Genomic DNA, 19,180 nt, shown 5'->3' on the forward strand with positions numbered 1-19,180 from the left:
TCGCGATATTGAAAAAAAAATCGTGCAGGCGATAACTTGACAAGTTTAAAAACAAGACGTTGCAGATAGCTGTGGCGCACCTCATACCACATTTCCCCACGCCATTCTCCGCGGCGACGTTGGTTCGCAGTGTTGCAACTTGGAGGGAGCGGAATGGTCTGATGATTTTCAACGAAATTCATATTAGCTTTTTCCTGGGCTGTTTTCTACCTGTCGGAGTACAGAAATTCAGCTCACCTTTCGCCAACGACTCTTTTTCATTCTTTTAAAATTTGAGAAACCATCCATTTGGATACTCCCGTGGCGGCGCTTGTGGACTCGACAACATTATACTTAAGTTTATGTAACTCCTTCTGATTTCGCAAATATGTTGCCACATTGTAAACAATTTCTCTGGCCTGTCCTCTAAGGGGCTTTCCAGAGCAGATTGTGGATTTCGTTGGACCCGGAATGATTTGATTTTTGCATTTCAAAAATATGTAGCCAAGAGTAAAGAGCAAGAACATTTCAATGTTTTAAAAAAGAACACAGGCTAGCGTGTTTTCAGATTGCCTTCTCGTAGTGATTGTTGTACGATAAACAAAAGAACCCCACCCACGGAAAAAATATCGTATCGTATCGTCTGTGACGATATTTTCTTGACGATATATCGCGATATCAAATTTCCGATATCGTCCATCCCTAGTGATTAGTCCATGCATCTTCGTGGCGCTATCATCAGAGGGGGCATGGAGTCGTTGCCCTATGTCCCGGTGGGTCACTTTTGATTACTCATTTAATATTTTTCCTCTCTTCCAGGTTTTGCCCGAGTGTCTTCTTCTACCTGGGAAGCGTGGTTCCCGCAATATGGCTGATAGAACTAGAAAAGCTAGACATGAGAGTGGCACAGAAGCACACATTGATGAATTTTACCAACTCGAGTGTTGACATGCACATAACACCACTAGGCGATGTGGCAAGTATTAGCTTCTTGGAATTTTGAACGATTCTTTCTTGTTTAAGAAATTTATGTAAATATTTTATTTGTATTATTCCATCAGCATTGATGTAGTGATTCAGTGCAGTGGCACCTGCCTTATATGACTTGGGGGTTTGGGGGACAAGAGAAAAACACGCACACACGCACGGAGACCATTAGGGGTGGTTCAAGATAAAATTCTCACCCTTGCGAGGTGCGAAACCTTGCTAAAGCTACGTTTCCATTCTGACAAGTTCCAGACTTATGAAAAGTGATGTGCCGTAGACTATAAGTTTACGTCTACATGCGTTATCTACACGTAATCTACGCGTACATTACATTGGGTTGTAGTTTACATAGACTATGTAGACGATATAAATTGCATTAAAATTAATTTTCAAGGCTTTCATGAAAGGAAAGTGACATTTTCAACTATATTGGTTCCTAACGAAATGAAAACAATCCTATTTACAACAAAATTTCTCTTCTCTTCCATCATCAACTATGGAAGAAGATAAATTGTATGCAAAAAAGACAACAGATGGCAGTCGTGAGCCAAGAGTGGTCTTTTCCCCATAAAACACTAGGATATTCCCTATATTAGGTTTCTTCCTAGGTGAGAAATTGTTCGAATTTGAAAGAAAGAGTATGAAAAGTTCTCTTCACACATCAGCAACTGATACGCAGTATAATTTTCTTTTAATTCCACGGCGCCCTATGCTAAGTTATCACCTTTCGCCATGTTCTTTACATAGATTACATAATCTACTTGTATAAAATAGTCTACGTGCGTTGTCTCTATCATTTCCTTATTCTCAGCCATCTTGTCGTCTCTCTCAAGTCTCAGTTTTACATTAATACTAATTTCCCAATGTAGATTCCTCATATATACTTTCATCTTACTATCGTTGTTTAGGCGTAGACGCACATCACTGCTTATGACGCGCAACATGTTGCGCGTCATTTAGTGCACTGTTTCCAATGCAAAACTACTTCTGCAAAATACACCAACAACAACACTGGAGTGCAGGACCGCAGTGTAGGGTTGTGCAGTGCTTTAGAGTAGATCAGTGTTTCTTCTCTTGTATTGTAATAATTTGGTGGTGATTTAACTTGTGTAAAGACGGACAATACAGCTTTGGCGGGTTTTGTGGTTATGGCAGGCGCGTACCATGAACTTCTAAAAAAGAGGCGGAAACGACCTAGATGGTGGATTAGATGTTTTCTAGCGAGAAGAAATTCGCAAGGAGCGTATAACTCGTTGATGAGAGACTTACGTTTTCAAAGTGGATACGAAAACTTTGTAGGAATGACTGCAAGTGATTTTGAATTGTTATTAAATCCTGTCGTACCAGAGATTTACGGAAAACAGGACAGTCCTGCACTCGCGTCGTCTGTTTTCAGCGGCAGCGCCAGGATTAATCATCTATGGGTGCTGAGGCGGTGCGGAAAGAAATTTAGGGGGTGCGACATTGAAAACAAGAAAAACATTAGACACGCATGCAGTCTTTCAAAACTGGGGGGGGGGGGCAAGGACAGTTTACTTTCCCTTCGTTGATAAGATTTAGCATAGTGCAGGGGCAAAAAGCGGCGGGGGGGGGGCGTAACTGCTACCCTAATCGCCATCACTGATTGATTAACATAAATTATTGACAAATGAAATTGAAAGTAGCTGAAATTTTTTCTCCAGTGTGAGGAAGAACAAGTAGGCGGAAAATAAACCGTTTATCAACATTGGAATAACAAGAAAAGAAAACATAACTCACATTAAGTTATAGGCAATTATCAAAAACCACAAACAGACAACTTGAAGAAACAAAAGAAGAAAATTTCATAACAACAATGTTGACGAGAGGAAAAAAACGGCCGCTGAACTTCATTGAGGTTGCCGTCCGTACAGAAAAGTATGTATATCGGCGGCATCTCTGTCAGTGCTTGTCTGTTGCGTACAATAATAACGGTCTTACTTCAGCATCTAACATTCGGCGGTCAATATGACGACATGACATAATATGACACTCTAAGGGTTAGTGTTTTCAGTTGAACGTAGGGGGTGCGGAAGAAAATTAAGGGGTGCGCAAACACCCCCTCGCACCCCCTGGCGCCGACCATGTCTGTTTCTACTCTAGCACGCATGCCCGTGCTCCTGGAACTTGCTGCAGGCTGTTTCCATGGTCCAGGGCACATGTTGTGCGTCAAAATCGTTTGGGGCAATTTTGTCCCCGGGACTTGCGCCGCGGCATGTTGCAGACAGTTTCCATTTCAACAAATGCTTGGCACATGCCGCGCGGCAAATTTGTGGTAATGGAAACGGGGCTTTAGGCCGAGTCCGAATCGGCAGCAGATGTCGCCTAGATCACTGTTCCATCCGGGGAATCAGCCAACCTCCGTTGTCCGAATTGGCAGCATACGTGAAATTGGAGGGAATAGGTGAAAGGCGCGACAGATGCACGCTTCAACTCGTTGTGTACCTGTGCTTGGCAGCCATATTCCAACTTTCGCTTTGCAGAGGCAACATTTACTGAACAGACGATGTAAAACTCGGTTGGAATGAGAACCACAACACTCTTTCTTCTTCTTCTTCTTTCTAACCCAACCTAACTTAACCTAGCCTCAGTAATGACGTCACGTCAGCCAATCGGACTGCTTAAAACTGTTGTGGCAGGAATCACTAACACTCAGTGATACTTGCACATCTTATCGATAACACTAAATGTAGAAAAATTGTAAATGATGAAATCACATGTCACATCCCTAATAGGAGTAGTAAATTGGTGGAAATCATTGTTAGGTGTGATTGGCTTCTGCCTTCTGCTTCTGCTCGATGGCGATAAGGTAGGGCATATGGGGACTAAGCCTCGTACACCCAATCGCCAATATTTCGAGACTGTAGACGAGAACGATACTCCAGCTCCGAGACCGAGACGTGAATTAGACGGTTATTTATAAATCAAGACAGACATTTAGAACTCAAGACGAGTCGTCTCACCGTCCAGTCTCGTGTCTTCTTCATACCATTTCTCCCTGGCTGCTATTACGTAAGGTACCTGGACCAAATATGGCCTACCTAAGGTTTGCGATTGTTTCTAGTGGTGTACAAAGTCAAAAAGATAAAACTAGTGGCAAGATTCAAAAGAGGGAACATTTCTGGGCGTTTACTGAAAATTTGAGCCAATTCCAAATAGGGGCGCAGAGAAGATTTTATTAAAACGTTACGATCAGGTGATATATTTTGTTCTTTCACATCAAAATATGCAACAGAAATTGTAAAGAAAGTACCACAATGTTGTTTTTATAGGTAGATAAGTATATCGATACACTTACATTTTATTTACATAATGACATATGAGATTTCCACAAAGAAATAACATTGTTTACAAACTAACAAACAAGGGAGTGGCATGTCACAATTTGTTACCAGAAGACTATGGATTATATATCACAGTCTGGGCAAATAAAAGGTCCTTTATCATTTTTAGTGAATTCCACACACACTACGTGAACATAAGAGCAACAAATGTCACAATAGCAAATGTCCTTCATGATATATTCCGATGTAGGCCATATTGAGTACACCTTACATAGTATTCTTCTTTCCTTCGTTAAAACAGAACTTTAGATTAAAGTCTAAACTAAGTACATTGTTGAATATATCATAATCTGTACTAGAGATATAAACACCTATTACTTGGAAGATGTAGTAAGTAATTACTTCCATATGCAATATTAGATTACGTAGAACACAATCACGAGGTTCAGCTATTTTGCTTATTTGTCTTCAAGTTAGGTGTCGTGTCGTTTGCGCCGAGGGTTATTATCGGTTCATTTCCGCCGTGACATATGTCAAGATCTTCCTAGGCTGGTTTTCCCACAATCCAGATTGTCATCACCGCCGCGCGCACGTGTGTTTATGGGCACATGGTGCATAGTGCATAAATTGGACTTAAAATATGACGTTGCACAGCTGTGTTTACACTTAAATGTTAAACCTATCCAGAGAGCCAAATATGACTTTACTTATTTCAAAAGACGTTACACAGGAACACTTGTATCAACTTTATTCCACAACCCAATATACATAAATCATCATCAGCCTATTAATCATTTATACACTACATAAAATCCTCGAAGATCGCCCGAGCTTCTGTACTTCGAAAGAACAGACTAAACACGTTTGTCCTCTTGATGTATTGATATTTTCTTCTCTTCCCAGCCAATAGACCCAATTCTGCCATCTCAATTGCAGACGAGTTTCTCTTTGTTTCCGCATTTAAGGCTTCAAACAGCACGAAAACATTGGGTTACCTTTTCCCGATGACTTCGTTAAGCTTTGAATGTCATGACTCAACGGCATTATTTGTCTTGTGTCTTTGGTTGCAACAGTTCCACACAGATATTGAAGCATGTTCGTTCTCCAACCACTGTTTCACTAAGTAGTCATTAAACACTGGACATTTTGATCGAGTGGAGAACTGTCCATGATGAGTAGGAATCCCTCTTCTACTTCTGATTCAGGGGTCAATTCACCAAATTGTTTGTTTAAAGTGGAAATTGCATCCAGAAATGTAAATAAGGGACGGCTTTCCCGTGCGTTGTCTCTATCATTTCCTTATTCTCAGCCATCTTGTCGTCTCTCTCAAGTCTCAGTTTTACATTAATACTAATTTCCCAATGTAGATTCCTCATATATACTTTCATCTTACATTCATTTACCAATCACCTTCCTTTTTAATTGAAGATAAACAGCCACAGCTGGGCAACGTCATAAACACACGTGCGCGCGGCGGTAATGACACTCCGGATTGTGGGAAAACCCACTAAGGAAGGTCTTGACATATGTCGCGGCGGAAATGAACCGATAAGAACCCTCGGCGCAAGTGACACGGACTCTTCAAGTTACAGTACTTTAGCTACACCCAACATGTTCAATCACGTCATTCGGACAGTCTAAATGACAAACTAATGCCATTTGTTGAATTAACCATGTAACTACTTGGGAACAGCAAATAGGCCATATTGGGTTCACGTACTTTACATTTTAAAGCATAAGCAATACGATCGACTTGATACAACACGAATACGGATTAAACATAACAGAATAGATGTCGCCAATGAGGATCGAACAAGTTATTGGACCCCATCCTGTAAATCGGCACCATTCATTTCATTACAAAAAGTTGTTGTTAGAGGAAAATGATTTACTCAATACTACGCAAAATAATTAAAGGAAAAAAATTGTTTTCTCGAAAAACAAAGTTCAAGATGTGGAATCCGTTAATCAATTCCAAGAATAAATGGTTCAATAACAAATTTTTCGAAATCAATTCAATGAGGTTCTTGTGCATAGGATATTGTGTATAGGTGTATTATGTCTTCACATTGGAACATGACTAGTTATCACCAGTAAACACTCCTAACATAACCTTACCTATGTGACAGTAAAATAAAGAAAACATACAAAGGATTAGTCCTTCAGATTTTCGTATGTCGAGAATATGGATATTACTGCCGTGATTAAATGTTGAGACATACTACACTTATTGTCTTTCTTCTTCTCCATTTGTTGAGGACCTTTGTAATAGTACTTTCAATGTTGAATTGACTATAAAATAATTGGTGAAATAAAGGGAATATAGGTTGTTTTTTTCACTTTTGGTAATTTTCGAGGGGTGTGTAATTTTTTTTGGCAAATTTTAGGTTATTTTGAGTACTTTTAACATTTTTTGTTGATATTTTAATTATATTGGATATTTCTGTTTGTAAATGTTTGTTCTGCATGCAAGCAAACAACATATCCGGGAAACAATGCAGATCAATAGCTCCAGCCCCTACTTTTGAAGTTTTGTTGGGTGAAAATTATTCTCTTGCTGCTATGAATTAAAACTAGGAGACATTGCTTGCTTGCAGTATCCTCCAGTTGTTTCAGTGGAAGTAAAGAGGAGCTTCTTCATGTACCAGTCTTTACTAAAGCTAAGGCCATGAAAGTAGCCCAGTCAAGGTCACGCCACCCACCTACAGTGTTGCCAATAAGCAACAAATAATCCTTTCACAATACACTGGCGAAGACGATATCAACCTCATACGTACAACGCGGAATGTGTCGACTGAGCAGCCTAGAACAAGTGTGGCAACCTTGGAGGGTCAGGGGGTGTGGAGGAGGCAAGGGGAAGCTCTGAAAACGCGTGACCTTGACTGGTTTGCTTTCGTGGTGAGAGCAATATCAGACAAGATGCAATCATTCTTATTTGAGAATATCCGCTAAGCGTTTATTGTTAATTTTAAATCAGATTTATTGTGAAAATCTCTGCAATTTGTGTTTTAAATAACAATAAAAAAAACTATATTTGTAAATCGGATTTAAATTGTATATATTTGCCAGATATGCAATAATGAGAGTGTTTCTTACAAGGAGGTGTCCAAGGGACATAACTCTCCTTTCACAACGAGTTACAGTTATTTTTAAGATTTTGCACTATTGTCCATTAAATTTCTATTGACTTTTAAGGAGCTAATAATAAGGAAATGATAAGATATATTGGTCATATTTTTAAAAAATTGGTATTTTTTAGCAACCTTTCTTTAGGTCATTGCTTTGCATTCTGTATAGACTACCTAAAATAAAATGTTACATGTAGTTCAGGACAAACTTGGAAGGAATTCGGACCTCATCTTCCTCACAATCTTGACGAGGCATGATGAAGCACGTGCCCACCACATGTCGCTTCAATTTTAATTATTTATTTATTTAACAAATAATTCCAAATACAGCCATTTTACATTGGAATGTATAACAGTAGGAAAAGAACAACAAAAAATAACAACATAAACAAAAATTACATCCGATAAAGAGCCTCACACATTTTTGTACAATAGCCTTTTAAAACGTGCCTGATTTTCAAAAATGTCTATTTGGGTTGTTAAATTTTTGTATTGGCTGGGTAGTCTGTAGAGCAAAGAACGCTGGATGAGAAGCGAAAAGTTGAGTGCTTCTTGAATCTAGATGTGCGAAATGGCACTCGAAAGTTAATTTCCTGAGGATACCCACATGGTCCACACACCTCGTCAAGATTTTAACTCAGACAGTGTCCGAGGTCTTCTAAATTTGTCCGGATCTATATGTCACTGCTCTGTAGAATTACATCCAAACCTCGGACGAACCTGGACACACCTACCTTTGTTCTTCTTTCAGATACCAATCCCTCTGGTGATCAGTATGGAAACTTCAGCCACTTTGATCGAGCAATTTCTCATGCTTATTCTTATAATTGGGCGATGGATGCTTCCTAAAGGCGAATTAACGCGAGATCAGCTGTCGCAGCTACTTCTTGTGTACATAGGCACAGCAGCTGACATCATAGAATTCTTTGATTCTTTCAAGGACGAGAAAATAGCCCACAATAAAATCTTATGCTTCCTGACTCTCTCGATCTGGTCTTGGAGTCTTCTTCAATTCACATTCGTCCTCACAGCAACAAAATCTCGAAAATCTCGCATATCGGCAGATATCGTATCGAAGAAGAAGAAAAAGAAGAGGAGGAAGACGATAAAGCATGCTCGGGAAATATGCTGTTCCATAGACGTGTGGGGGATCTTGATAAACATTATATTGCAAGACGCGCCATTCTTCACGTTTCGTCTTCTTCTTATCTGTTACTACCAGATCATAAGCTACATGAATGTGTTCTTCACTTGCAAGAATACGCTGGTCATCATGTTGCAGTTCTACAGGCTGTATGTTGTGCAAATGGAGAAGAGGAAGGAGTTGAAGAAAGAACTTTCCGGAAAGACGGAAGGCATTGCAATGATTCGTATACCTGGCCTGTACCCTGGCGACAAACCTCCGAACTGTCGAGGGCGTGCTGTGAAATCTGCGCCAAAACAAGGTAACACCTCAGATAATGAATCGTTATATGTTTATTAACACCCCATGCTGTGTGAGCGTCCAGAAAAAAACTAATACACAAACGGGTTAAAAAAATAATAAAAAATACACGAATCTAAGCAATGAAACAAACTGGCCAAAAAGTCATCTAGTCAGGTGAAGGCCATTAGAGAAACCAAACAAGCAAATATCACAGATAATACGCTTATCTATGGCGACACGGTTGTAGTCATGAAGGAGGAGAGGAACAAGGGGGGCACAGCTTCCTCTAGAAACTTAATATCGTTATAAAATCACATATTTCCAACATATAATTTCATTTCAGTCATAGTAATGTATGTTAATTCTTGTAAGGAAGTTTCAGGAACATGCCAACTTCATACTGAATGCGTTTTTTTCGCGGTGGGGGAGGGGTTAATGCTATTATGGAGAAAAAAATCTTACTTGTCCCTCCCTGGAAAAAACGATGGTGGTAGTGTTATAAATTTAGTTTTCAACCATTTCAGTTCCAGGTTAACAGCAGTAGCGTGCCAAGATAAGGGTTTAAGGGGATCTATAATAAGAAACACTGGCTTAGGTATTTTAAAACAATCCTGTGAAGAGCTGTCCAATAATAGTTCTGAAAAGAAACATCAAATCTGAAACTTGAAGCTGAAGGGAACGATCGTGTATTTGAAAATTAGATAGAATTTCAAGGTTGGAAAAGTTTACAAGGGTAGCGCATCTATGTTGAACTATTCTTATGAAGAAGTGTACTAATTTGTCTGTTCACAAGCTATGGACCAAATAGAACCACACTCAAGATGGATAAATCTCACGTTGTGTGGTAGGTTTTGAGAGGTTGACGATCTCCAAGCCTCTAAGTAGGATTGTGGAAGGGAGACTGGCAGCCGGGAGATAGGCCAAGGCCCTTCCAGGACTGTAGAGCCACGGGTTAATTAATTAATTAAAATCTGTAAATTAAGTCAGTTTCCCGTCGAACGGAATATTCTGGTTGTGTAGTTCATAGGAAGGTGATGGGAAATTTGATTTGAGAGTAAACCTCAAGGAAAAAGAACTAACTAACTCTCTAGCCTTCTTGAACCCGAAAGTTCATGGCTACCATACTATTTGGTCCATAGCTTGTAAACAGACAAGAACTTTGTAACCTCAAGGAAACAGGCTTTCTAGAATTTCGAAATGTTCGGATATGCAAAGAAAAAGAAAGAAGACCATTCGCTATCAGAAAATAATGAACTGAATAACATCTCTTGAATTATCTTGGCACGCCTCTGGTTCGTAAGAGGCACTGGTCTTACGTTTTTTTTAGAAATCCTGAAAAAAAAAAACATAGATGGCACAACCTTCTCGGTTAGAATTTTAAACTCAGATACTGACAACAGTTGCTGCATTATCATAAAAGCAATATATTTATTACTATGTAAATGAACTATTCAACAATACAATAATGATTGACTTTGCGTATCGATCATGATATATATATATATGTAGTAAATATTTTTAAAGCACACTATTATTATTAAGTCTCACTTGTATAAATAAGGCAGAAGGTGATACATTTTGAAATAGTTCACACTGTTGGGAAGAGTCAAGTCTTATTTTTTAAATTTGGTTTTGATTTAATTTTTGTTATTTAGCTTCGCTTTTCTACGTACTACTGTTGGCTAATCGCAATGATTAGAATAAGTGATGATAGATACAATTGGTCAGGATACGAACCTGGGACCCTAGCGGCGTGGTGTTCAGCCACGGAGATGGGCTCCAGTACTTAGTGTATGTGCTATCATTAGCTATGTTAAGCAATACATCTCCATTGTGAACAGTTTCCTCATAATTCAATCATTAATTACCTTGTGTATTATTAACACTTACTGTAGTGTATTTATATCTCATTTCAGGTCCGCCAGTCCCCTCCAGTCGTAAGTCCGAGAGGGAGAAGGGGAAGCCTGGAAGCAAGACTGGAGTCTCCATGCTTCCAGAAGAAAGCTCCGCATGTTCCAGCCCTGTCCACAGCACCGGATGCCTCCTACCAGCCGACAACGACAGTCCCTATAACAATCGCCATAACCGGGTAACAGAGGATTAAAGCAATTTTCAGTTTTTTTTATAAAAATACCCGTTATTTTTATATTAGAAACTTGAATTTAGTGGTGTGTGAGAGATTAAGGGTGGATCCACTGGCGTACGCAGGATTTTTTTTTCGGGAGAGGCTGGAATTGTAAAGGTGGATAGATAAACAATAAGAGATTTGTTTTCACATATAAAAAAACCTTTCCACTCAAAACCGGCAATCGAGGGACATTTTAAGGCGAGTTTGCATATACCACTGGTTTATTTCAGCGTTCATTACTACTTTTATTTGAAAACGTTGATATTCTCAAAATTTCGGATGGGGCTGTAGCCCCTTCAGCCCCCCTCCGCGTACGCCAGTGGGTGTACCAACAATTTTGAGATGAGCTCCAGTTCGGTGGTCATGGCTTTCAAGATGTTAATTTGCCCTGTTTCTCTTAATATTCACATTTCTGTTTATTTTCCTATGTTTCTGGATCACTTTATTCTATTTTCTTCTTCATCTGTCCTTCTCTTTGTTGTCTTTCTTTCTCTTTCTCACTTTATTCTTTTTTCTTTAATCCATCCTTCTTTTTGTTGTCTATCTTTCTCTTTCTCACTTTATTCTATTTTCTTTCTTCATCTGCCCCTCTCTTTATCTTTCTTTCTCTTTCTCACTTTATTCTATTTTCTTTCTTAATCTGTCCCTTTCTTTGTTATATTTATTTATCTTTTCACTTTATTTTCTTCTTCATCTGTCCTCTTTGTAGTATTTCTTTCTCTTTCTCACTATATTCTATTTTCTTTCTTCATCTGTTCCTGTCTTTGCTATCTTTCTTTCCCTTTCTCACTTTATTCTATTTTCTTTCATCTCTCCCACTCTTTGTTGTCTTTCTTTCTCACCTTATTCTATTTTATTTCTTCATCTGTCCCTCTCTCCCTCTCTTTATTCTCTTTCTTTCTCTTTCCCACTTCATTATATTTTCTATCTTCATCTGTCCCTCTCTTTGTTCTAGTTCTTTCTCTTTCTCACTTTATTCTTTTTTCTATCTTCATCTGTTCCTCTCTCCCTCGCTATGTTGTCTTTCTTTATCACCTTATTCTATTTTATTTCATCTGTCCCTCTCTCCCTCTCTTTGCTGTCATACTTTCTATTTCCCAATTTTATTATATTTTCTTTTTTCATCTGTCCCTCTCTTTGTTCTAGTTCTTTCTCTTTTTCACTTTATTCTATTTTCTTTCTTCATCTGTCCCTCTCCTTGTTATCTTTCTTTCTCCTTCTCGATTTTACTTTCTATTTTTCTCTCTCCCTGTATTTTCTTTCTGTTTCTATCTCTATTTCTACCTTCTTTCTCTCTCTTGTTTTATCTGTTTGCTTCCTTCCTTTTCTCTGTTTCCACGGTTATCTTTCATTCTCACTCTCTTTTTTATTTCACTTCGCTGTTCTGTCACTCTTGGCTAATCGCAAACATGAGGATGAATTGTGATGGGTTGAAATTGCTGAAAGGAGAATCACACAGGGAACACAACACAAGTCGCACAGAGGACTGGGTGTAAGTGAAGACCCAAGAGCCTCCTCACTAGTCTTCAAAATGCAGTCCAGGGTACACTACGTGGAAGAGAGATTGACCATTGGGTGTCTTGAGAAAGGGTTTCCTCTTTCTACATCCCTTCTCACATTTACATACCTTCCCTTTCTCCTTGTTTATCTGCCTGTTTCCTTCACTTCTTCTCTGGTTATTTCTTTATCTCTCCCTCTCTCTTTCTATCTCTTTTCCTCTGTTAATCTCCATTTCTCTTTACCCTTTTTTCTTTTACTGTACACGTCTTTCTTTCTCTGCTTATACAGGGTGTATCATAAGTAATAGCGCAAACTGACACAGTTGAAAGTACACGATAATACAAGCCAAAAAGTCTCAGTAAATATTGGTCCACAAACGAGCCGTTTTCGAGGGTAGCAGGACAATTGCGATGAACACAGTTAGAAATACAACACTGATTCCTCTCACACTTTCTCCAGGCTTGAGACTGGCAAGGTTAGTTTAGGTTAGGTTAGGTTGTTGTTACTCACTAACCTTCCCTTACAATGCTTAGCTTTCCCCTGCAGACACAGCCACGTAACATTGTCATTCTTCTTATTTGCAGCAACTTGACGATAAGAATGGCCATCGTACAGCGCGGAAGGTTTTCCTTTCTCCGTTTGAATAACTTCCATAATTCAGTATGCTACCCAAATTACTACCATGTGAAGTGCACCAGAGCAATTGTGGATCTGCAATTGCAGATTTTTTAAAGCTTCATCCCTTAGCAAACTTCCGCTGCTAGACGAGGGGTGGGTGGGGCATTTCTGATATTTGTGACACCTGCACAGAAAACCTGTATTCCGCAGGACGCCTGTATTCTACTTTCTGTGATTTCAGACTTAAGGAGGGGTTAGGAATGAAGGGTTGTCAATAATGTTGCACCTGAGGGTTAGTCATCCTGATCGCCGCAATTGTCCTGCCATTAATTTTAAAATGACCTTCACCGTCAAAATCATCTCAATTGTCCGTGATTTTGGCTTCATCGCATTTGTCCTAGATTCGTTTTCGAGATAATTGCGAATGTGTGGTTACAAGCCGCCCGCCACTGACTTCATTGTATGTAAACGTCTTCCTAGTTGGTAAAATGCTAATTATACAGTAAGAAAAGTCATTGGAGATCTCATTGCTTTTATTGAACATTCTATTTACTTTAGCAAACGTTAGTTTGTTACATGTTACAATTACTGTACACTCGTACCCACGGTCACAATCATGTACAATTCTCTGTACTGATTGTATCCATCCTGTTTGATTACAACGCCACCTCTCGGAAATGTTCTGTTTTGTAAACAAAGAGCAAACCTCGGAACGCGCAAGGAGTAAAGCACTGGGTGTTTACAAAATGCAATCAGTGACGGCTTCTAACCACACATTCGCACACATTATTAGTATATTACCAACTAGGACGACGTTTACAAACAATGAAGTCAGTGGCGGCTTGTAACCACACATTCGGAATTATCTCGAAAACGGCTCGTTTGCAGACCCTTGTTTACTGAGACTTTTTGGCTTCTATTATCGTGTACTTTCAACTGTGTCAGTTTGCGCTATTACTCATGATACATCCTTTTACCTTTGTTTATATGTCTAAGGGAGATTTCACACCGAAGCGACAAGAAATTTCACCAGTCTAACGCAGCCTGTGTGGCCGGTTCCCAAGCGACATGTGTTGCGTGTCGCTTCGGTCTGAAATGTCCGTAACAGTAGTGGTGTAACTGGATAGGTAAGAGAGCCATAGACCATCTTGAAAATAACCTTGAAAAGCTGGTTTTCCTGGCTAAAATGTAGATTCTTTTTTCTCCATAGGCTCGTCGCATTTCGTTGTCAACGGGTAACCTCCACGATGTAGCGGAGCTGTCCCCAGAAGAGGCGCTGTCGGAAGCCTCCAGGAGCCCCAGTCTTGATCGAGACATGGAAACTTTCTCTGGAGATCCGCTGTTCGTCGACGACTCGGACCTCACTCTGGCAGAGCTGAAGGCCCTGCGACGAAACAACAGGTGCGTTGTCCTTGGCTCAAAAGTAGAAAATATAATATACGAGGGTCGATCAGGAAAAAAACTGACATCTTCACTTGCAGATAAAAACGTTGTAATGCTTTAGAGTAAAGTGCTACTTGAAATATTATTATAAGGTTACCATATTTACAGAGTAATCGGTACTACTTCCTGCCTTTGGAAATTCACGAACCAAAGGAATTATGTGACTAATCTAAAGGGGGGAAAGGGAATTAGAGATCGTAGTAGAGGACTCAGATGTAGGGTTATCCCGATTTCTCTTTTCTCATGAAACAAGCCTCTCCTCATCCGAACGTCACCAACAATTTAACCTATTTTACTTACACGAATACATTCTTGCATTCAACTAAAGGTAAGGTGTGGTGTTAACTAAGCAATTTGATCGACAGGTTAGTCCTGAAGTACAAGACTATCTTGCTGGTTGGAGGAGGCTTTTGATGTTGCTGTGCAAGTCCCGACCTTCAGATGGAAGTTATTGAGGTAACATTATCGTATGAGGGAAACGGATTCCTTCAAATTTCCTTCAAATTTAAGGAGAAAGTACTTACGGAAATAATTTTCTTTAGCGTTGTGGAAGTTCCTGAATATAGATTTGATCCATTTTAATGTGAATGCGTGTTGATTTCTGTAAAAATCTCTGTCCGACACGCTGTTTCTGCTCCCGCCATTTGCTTTCTGCATGAGAGTGCAATGTTCCGTGTGTTAAGATGATGCAACCCCGTAGCCAGTGTTTCAGCCTCGCCGTGTTTTCACTAGAACCACGTGTCGAGTATTTTTTTTTTAACTATGCTTACCTAACCTAACTTAACCTAACCTAACCTTACAGAAAATGGTTTTTGGGGCTAACGTGAATGTTTTTTGGGGCTACTGTGAATGGTTTGTGGGGCTAACGTCAATGGTTTGTGAGGCTAACATCAATGGTTTGCGACGTATTAGCATAATTTCAAATCCGGGTACGAAAGTAGATATTTTCCGGTGAACCAGGTTGCAACACTGCATAAATCGACAAAACACTCTCAGAACGCCCCCTAAACCAGTACGCTATCACGGCCATAATGTGTTACAGATTCGAAACAACAAGTAACAGTAAGTACTCGTAAATAGAAGAAATAGACATTATCTTAGTTAGAAATTCATTATTTCACCTTAAGAAATGTTCCGCATTCGAAAATAACACGTTAGCAATGAAAAGAAGTCCGAAATATATGATTCGTAGGTGTTTCCCTCATGCGATAATAGTACCGTTATTGAATTTTTAATGCGATCAGTAATGAACTCAGTTTTGAAAGAGGAATATCACCGCCAAATTCTTTGAGTTTCAAGATCATACTATTGAAGCTAAATTAACAGTGATAATAATAGGGTATCTAATCCTAGTCTAAACGTATCACCTTCATAGAATTAATAAACATAAAGAACAAATATATATATATTAAAAAGTTCACCTAATAAATAGAATATATACAACCAAAAATTAATTATTACTACAATTAAGCCAACAACTCTCCATTTATGCCCTCTCCCCCCCCCCCCCCACCGTCTAACCGCGGCATCTGGCACGAATTTGGCCGGGCAACATGATTAAAAATTAAAATCCTGTAAATTAAATTATATTAAACTAAACAAATCCAAAACTAACCCTCAACCTCTAAACCCCCAGAAATTAACGGAATATTGTGTTACGTACCCAATAGGACCAAGTAATGTAAATAGTTTCTCAAAGAGAAATAAAGATGGCAGCACCAGGCATTCAAGATTAAGAATTAGCATAATATATGTGAATAACGTTATAAATAAGAACAAAGTAAATTGGAAAGATGAAAAACAAGAGAATATATTATAAGAAGACAAAGAATAAATATAAAATAAATAAATTAATGTATGTACTCGATAAATCAAACTAGTGATCATATGTAAATTGATCAGAAAACTAAAGAAGTCAAACCACCGATACAAATTTGTGTCTCAACAGATCTTGAACCTGTCCGATTTAATTTACCTTTCCAATAGTGGAAATTTTGTTTACCCAGTGGCGGTGCGTTCCAGTCGACGCCCCACAGCACTTTGGGTTGCGCGTGTCAGTCGTTTGGCACCAAGTACACATTAGGTTGGACTTATTTATTGTTGGCGCGTTCCAATCGCAGCCTCAAGGGAGGAGATTAGTATAGTTCCCAAAGCTTAAGGGATAAAGGAATTCCTAAATCGTAGAAAAGCGGAAATAGAAGGAAGTCCAGATACAGATCGTCCAGTAAGATGGAAGTCCAGATCCAGACATTCAATTAACATTAAGAAGGGAGTCCAGTAAGAAGGAAGTCCAGATCCAGACATTCCATTAAGAAGGAAGTCCAGATAGAAGAATATACAAATCAAGAAAAGAAATAATAAAAGACATAAATATAAAACTTGACTGTAAACAAGAATTACAGAAGATCGTAGCTTATCATGTGAATATTCTTATTCCATGTATCCTGTGTTTAAATAAAATAATTCGTTTAAACGTCTCCATTGGAAGGCATCCTGTTTGGTTTCGTTGTCTACAAAGAACCCTACCCTGTAGATAAGTTAGCTGAGATTTAAGATTAAGATTTATGCTCCTTGCACCAAATGTACCTCTCTTTAATAAATACATATGTGAAATTTAATTAAGGAGATTTAAGCCAGAATAAAACTTTAATTTAAATTAAAAAGAGAGGTACATATTATTACATAACATGAATTATATTAAATTATATTATAATTAGAAACAATATCACAAAAATTTCCCTCCTAATAATCTTTCTCACTCGCCCATATTTTATAGAACACAAGATCGTTGAATAAGTTATTTTGCTGCTCGAATTTTAGTGAACAACTCTTCTCCATTATGAAGATTAATAAAACAGCCCAACAATCAAGAATTACTTATAATCGTTTGTTGCCTGCATTAAGAGTTTTCTGCCTACACTTTTGCGGGAAGAGCATTTTTTTTTTTAATTATTGGAAAAGGGAATAACATTTATTTTACTGTCCACATAAAAAACACGCTGAACAAAATGAAAATTTGCACTCGATTTCCAAGCAAAAGTACCGCGTGAGACTAGCCTTACTCGTTACTTCCAAACACAATTTTTATAACCACGTCACACGTTAAGTATTAACTCAATATTGTAATAGAATGATACAATTATATTTATGAATTTGTTTCTCGAGCAGGTTCAGTGGTGGAGCTGATAACTTCAGAGGCAACCGGCAGGGGGACAACAAGCGAAGAAATTACAGGCAAGACACAGGCTACTCAACAGCCTCAAGCTCTCACGGATCTAGGGAGTCACCTAACGGGGGTGCACGAAGGGTAAGTAACTCTACTACGTTGATATTAACCACTCTATAATTTCTGCTTGTCATGTATGGCCAATAAAACAAACACTGTTGGGTCAATCCATACCAAATGGCCCAGCAGTAGTTGCTTGACCATTTATTTTTAAATCGTATTTTTGTTGTTGTAATCCCTATGAAAGAATGTTTCAAAGCAGGCATTATTTTTCTGACTTGACTTCGTTTAAAACGAATATCAATAAATAAATAAATAAATGTTTCTTTACACACCTGTTCATTCATAATTGTAAGTGTTACTCGCATGATGTAACTAATAAATACAATGACATGCTGGGTTATTAAATGTGAATATTTATTTGTAATGGCATTTTAGACCTATGCAGACAATTGCGATAATTATGATAACTCCACTAAGAAAATTATAAAAAAGCTAGGGTAAAAATACATTGTTTTCAGTTCATTTCAAGCCAAATTTTGTTTTTTTAAAAAAACTTTTTAACATCTTTAATGCAACTGGCTGAAATATAGAGCAAAAAGTGATAATCGATTTTGAACAAAAATCAAATTTTAGAATATCAGAGCTACATTTTGTTAGAGGAAATATGTACATCCAAAGTTTTAGCACAAAATATTTTAACTCGGTTACTGGTTCCTTCTTTCAGTTATAGCTTTTTGAAAATGTTCATCTTTCTTTCTTTCTTTCTTTTTTTTAAAAAATTGAACCTCTGGTGGGGGACCTAATAAAAATTTGGTATTTACTCATTGAGAGGTGCCTGTAAGAAAAATTTTGAGTTTGGTATTCCATGGATAACAAAGTTACAACAGGGGGAATTTAGTCAAAAAATGCCAATTTTACAGGCCTCTGCCCATTGAGATTATTTAAAGCAGCGGGGAGGATTCAAGCAACTATAAAAAAAGTGTGTCTCAACCTTAAAAGTCATTATTGGTTAAATGGAGCGTGGCGTTGCCAGATCAACAAACGGAGGCGCATCGAGTAGCAGTTAATCGCTAATGATTGAGACAAATTTACTTCCTTAATATCGTATAGGAAATCTTCAAAATCTATTAATTTGATGCATTTGATGCATTTTGGGAAAAACGATAGTTTTTTATTATTATTATTATTATTTATTATTATTAAAGTAGTAGATTTGCATGTAAAAGTGTATATTTCGACGACGTAACTATTTACTATTTTACATTTGTATTATATGTGTAATATACGCAACTATTGTTAGTTCTTTCGTTGAATGTTGTATCCTTTACATAAAAAGAATTTTAAAAATGCGAAAACAAACATTAAGATATATTTTTTACGGAAAATAAAGTATTCTGTACATCAGCCGTTGTCTTAACCGCCTTGCTGATATTCAGTGAC

The 19,180-nt window shown here is 38.2% G+C and overlaps 1 protein-coding gene across 1 annotated transcript in view; it reads left to right on the forward strand.

Moving 5' to 3' along the window:
• The window catches only part of LOC145981447 (uncharacterized), a 41,978-nt gene that overhangs the window by 15,767 nt on the left and 7,031 nt on the right, over window positions 1–19,180 (forward strand). Inside the window, exons 2-6 of the mRNA XM_083114679.1 lie at window positions 799–959; window positions 8,092–8,841; window positions 10,739–10,911; window positions 14,279–14,469; window positions 17,680–17,818. Coding sequence (XP_082970805.1) covers window positions 799–959; window positions 8,092–8,841; window positions 10,739–10,911; window positions 14,279–14,469; window positions 17,680–17,818 — 1,414 coding nt within the window. The remainder of the gene's footprint in view (window positions 1–798; window positions 960–8,091; window positions 8,842–10,738; window positions 10,912–14,278; window positions 14,470–17,679; window positions 17,819–19,180) is intronic.

This window comes from Lepisma saccharinum, chromosome 29 (genome assembly GCF_977018435.1).
Source record: "Lepisma saccharinum chromosome 29, izLepSacc3.1, whole genome shotgun sequence".
NCBI lineage: Eukaryota > Metazoa > Arthropoda > Insecta > Zygentoma > Lepismatidae > Lepisma > Lepisma saccharinum.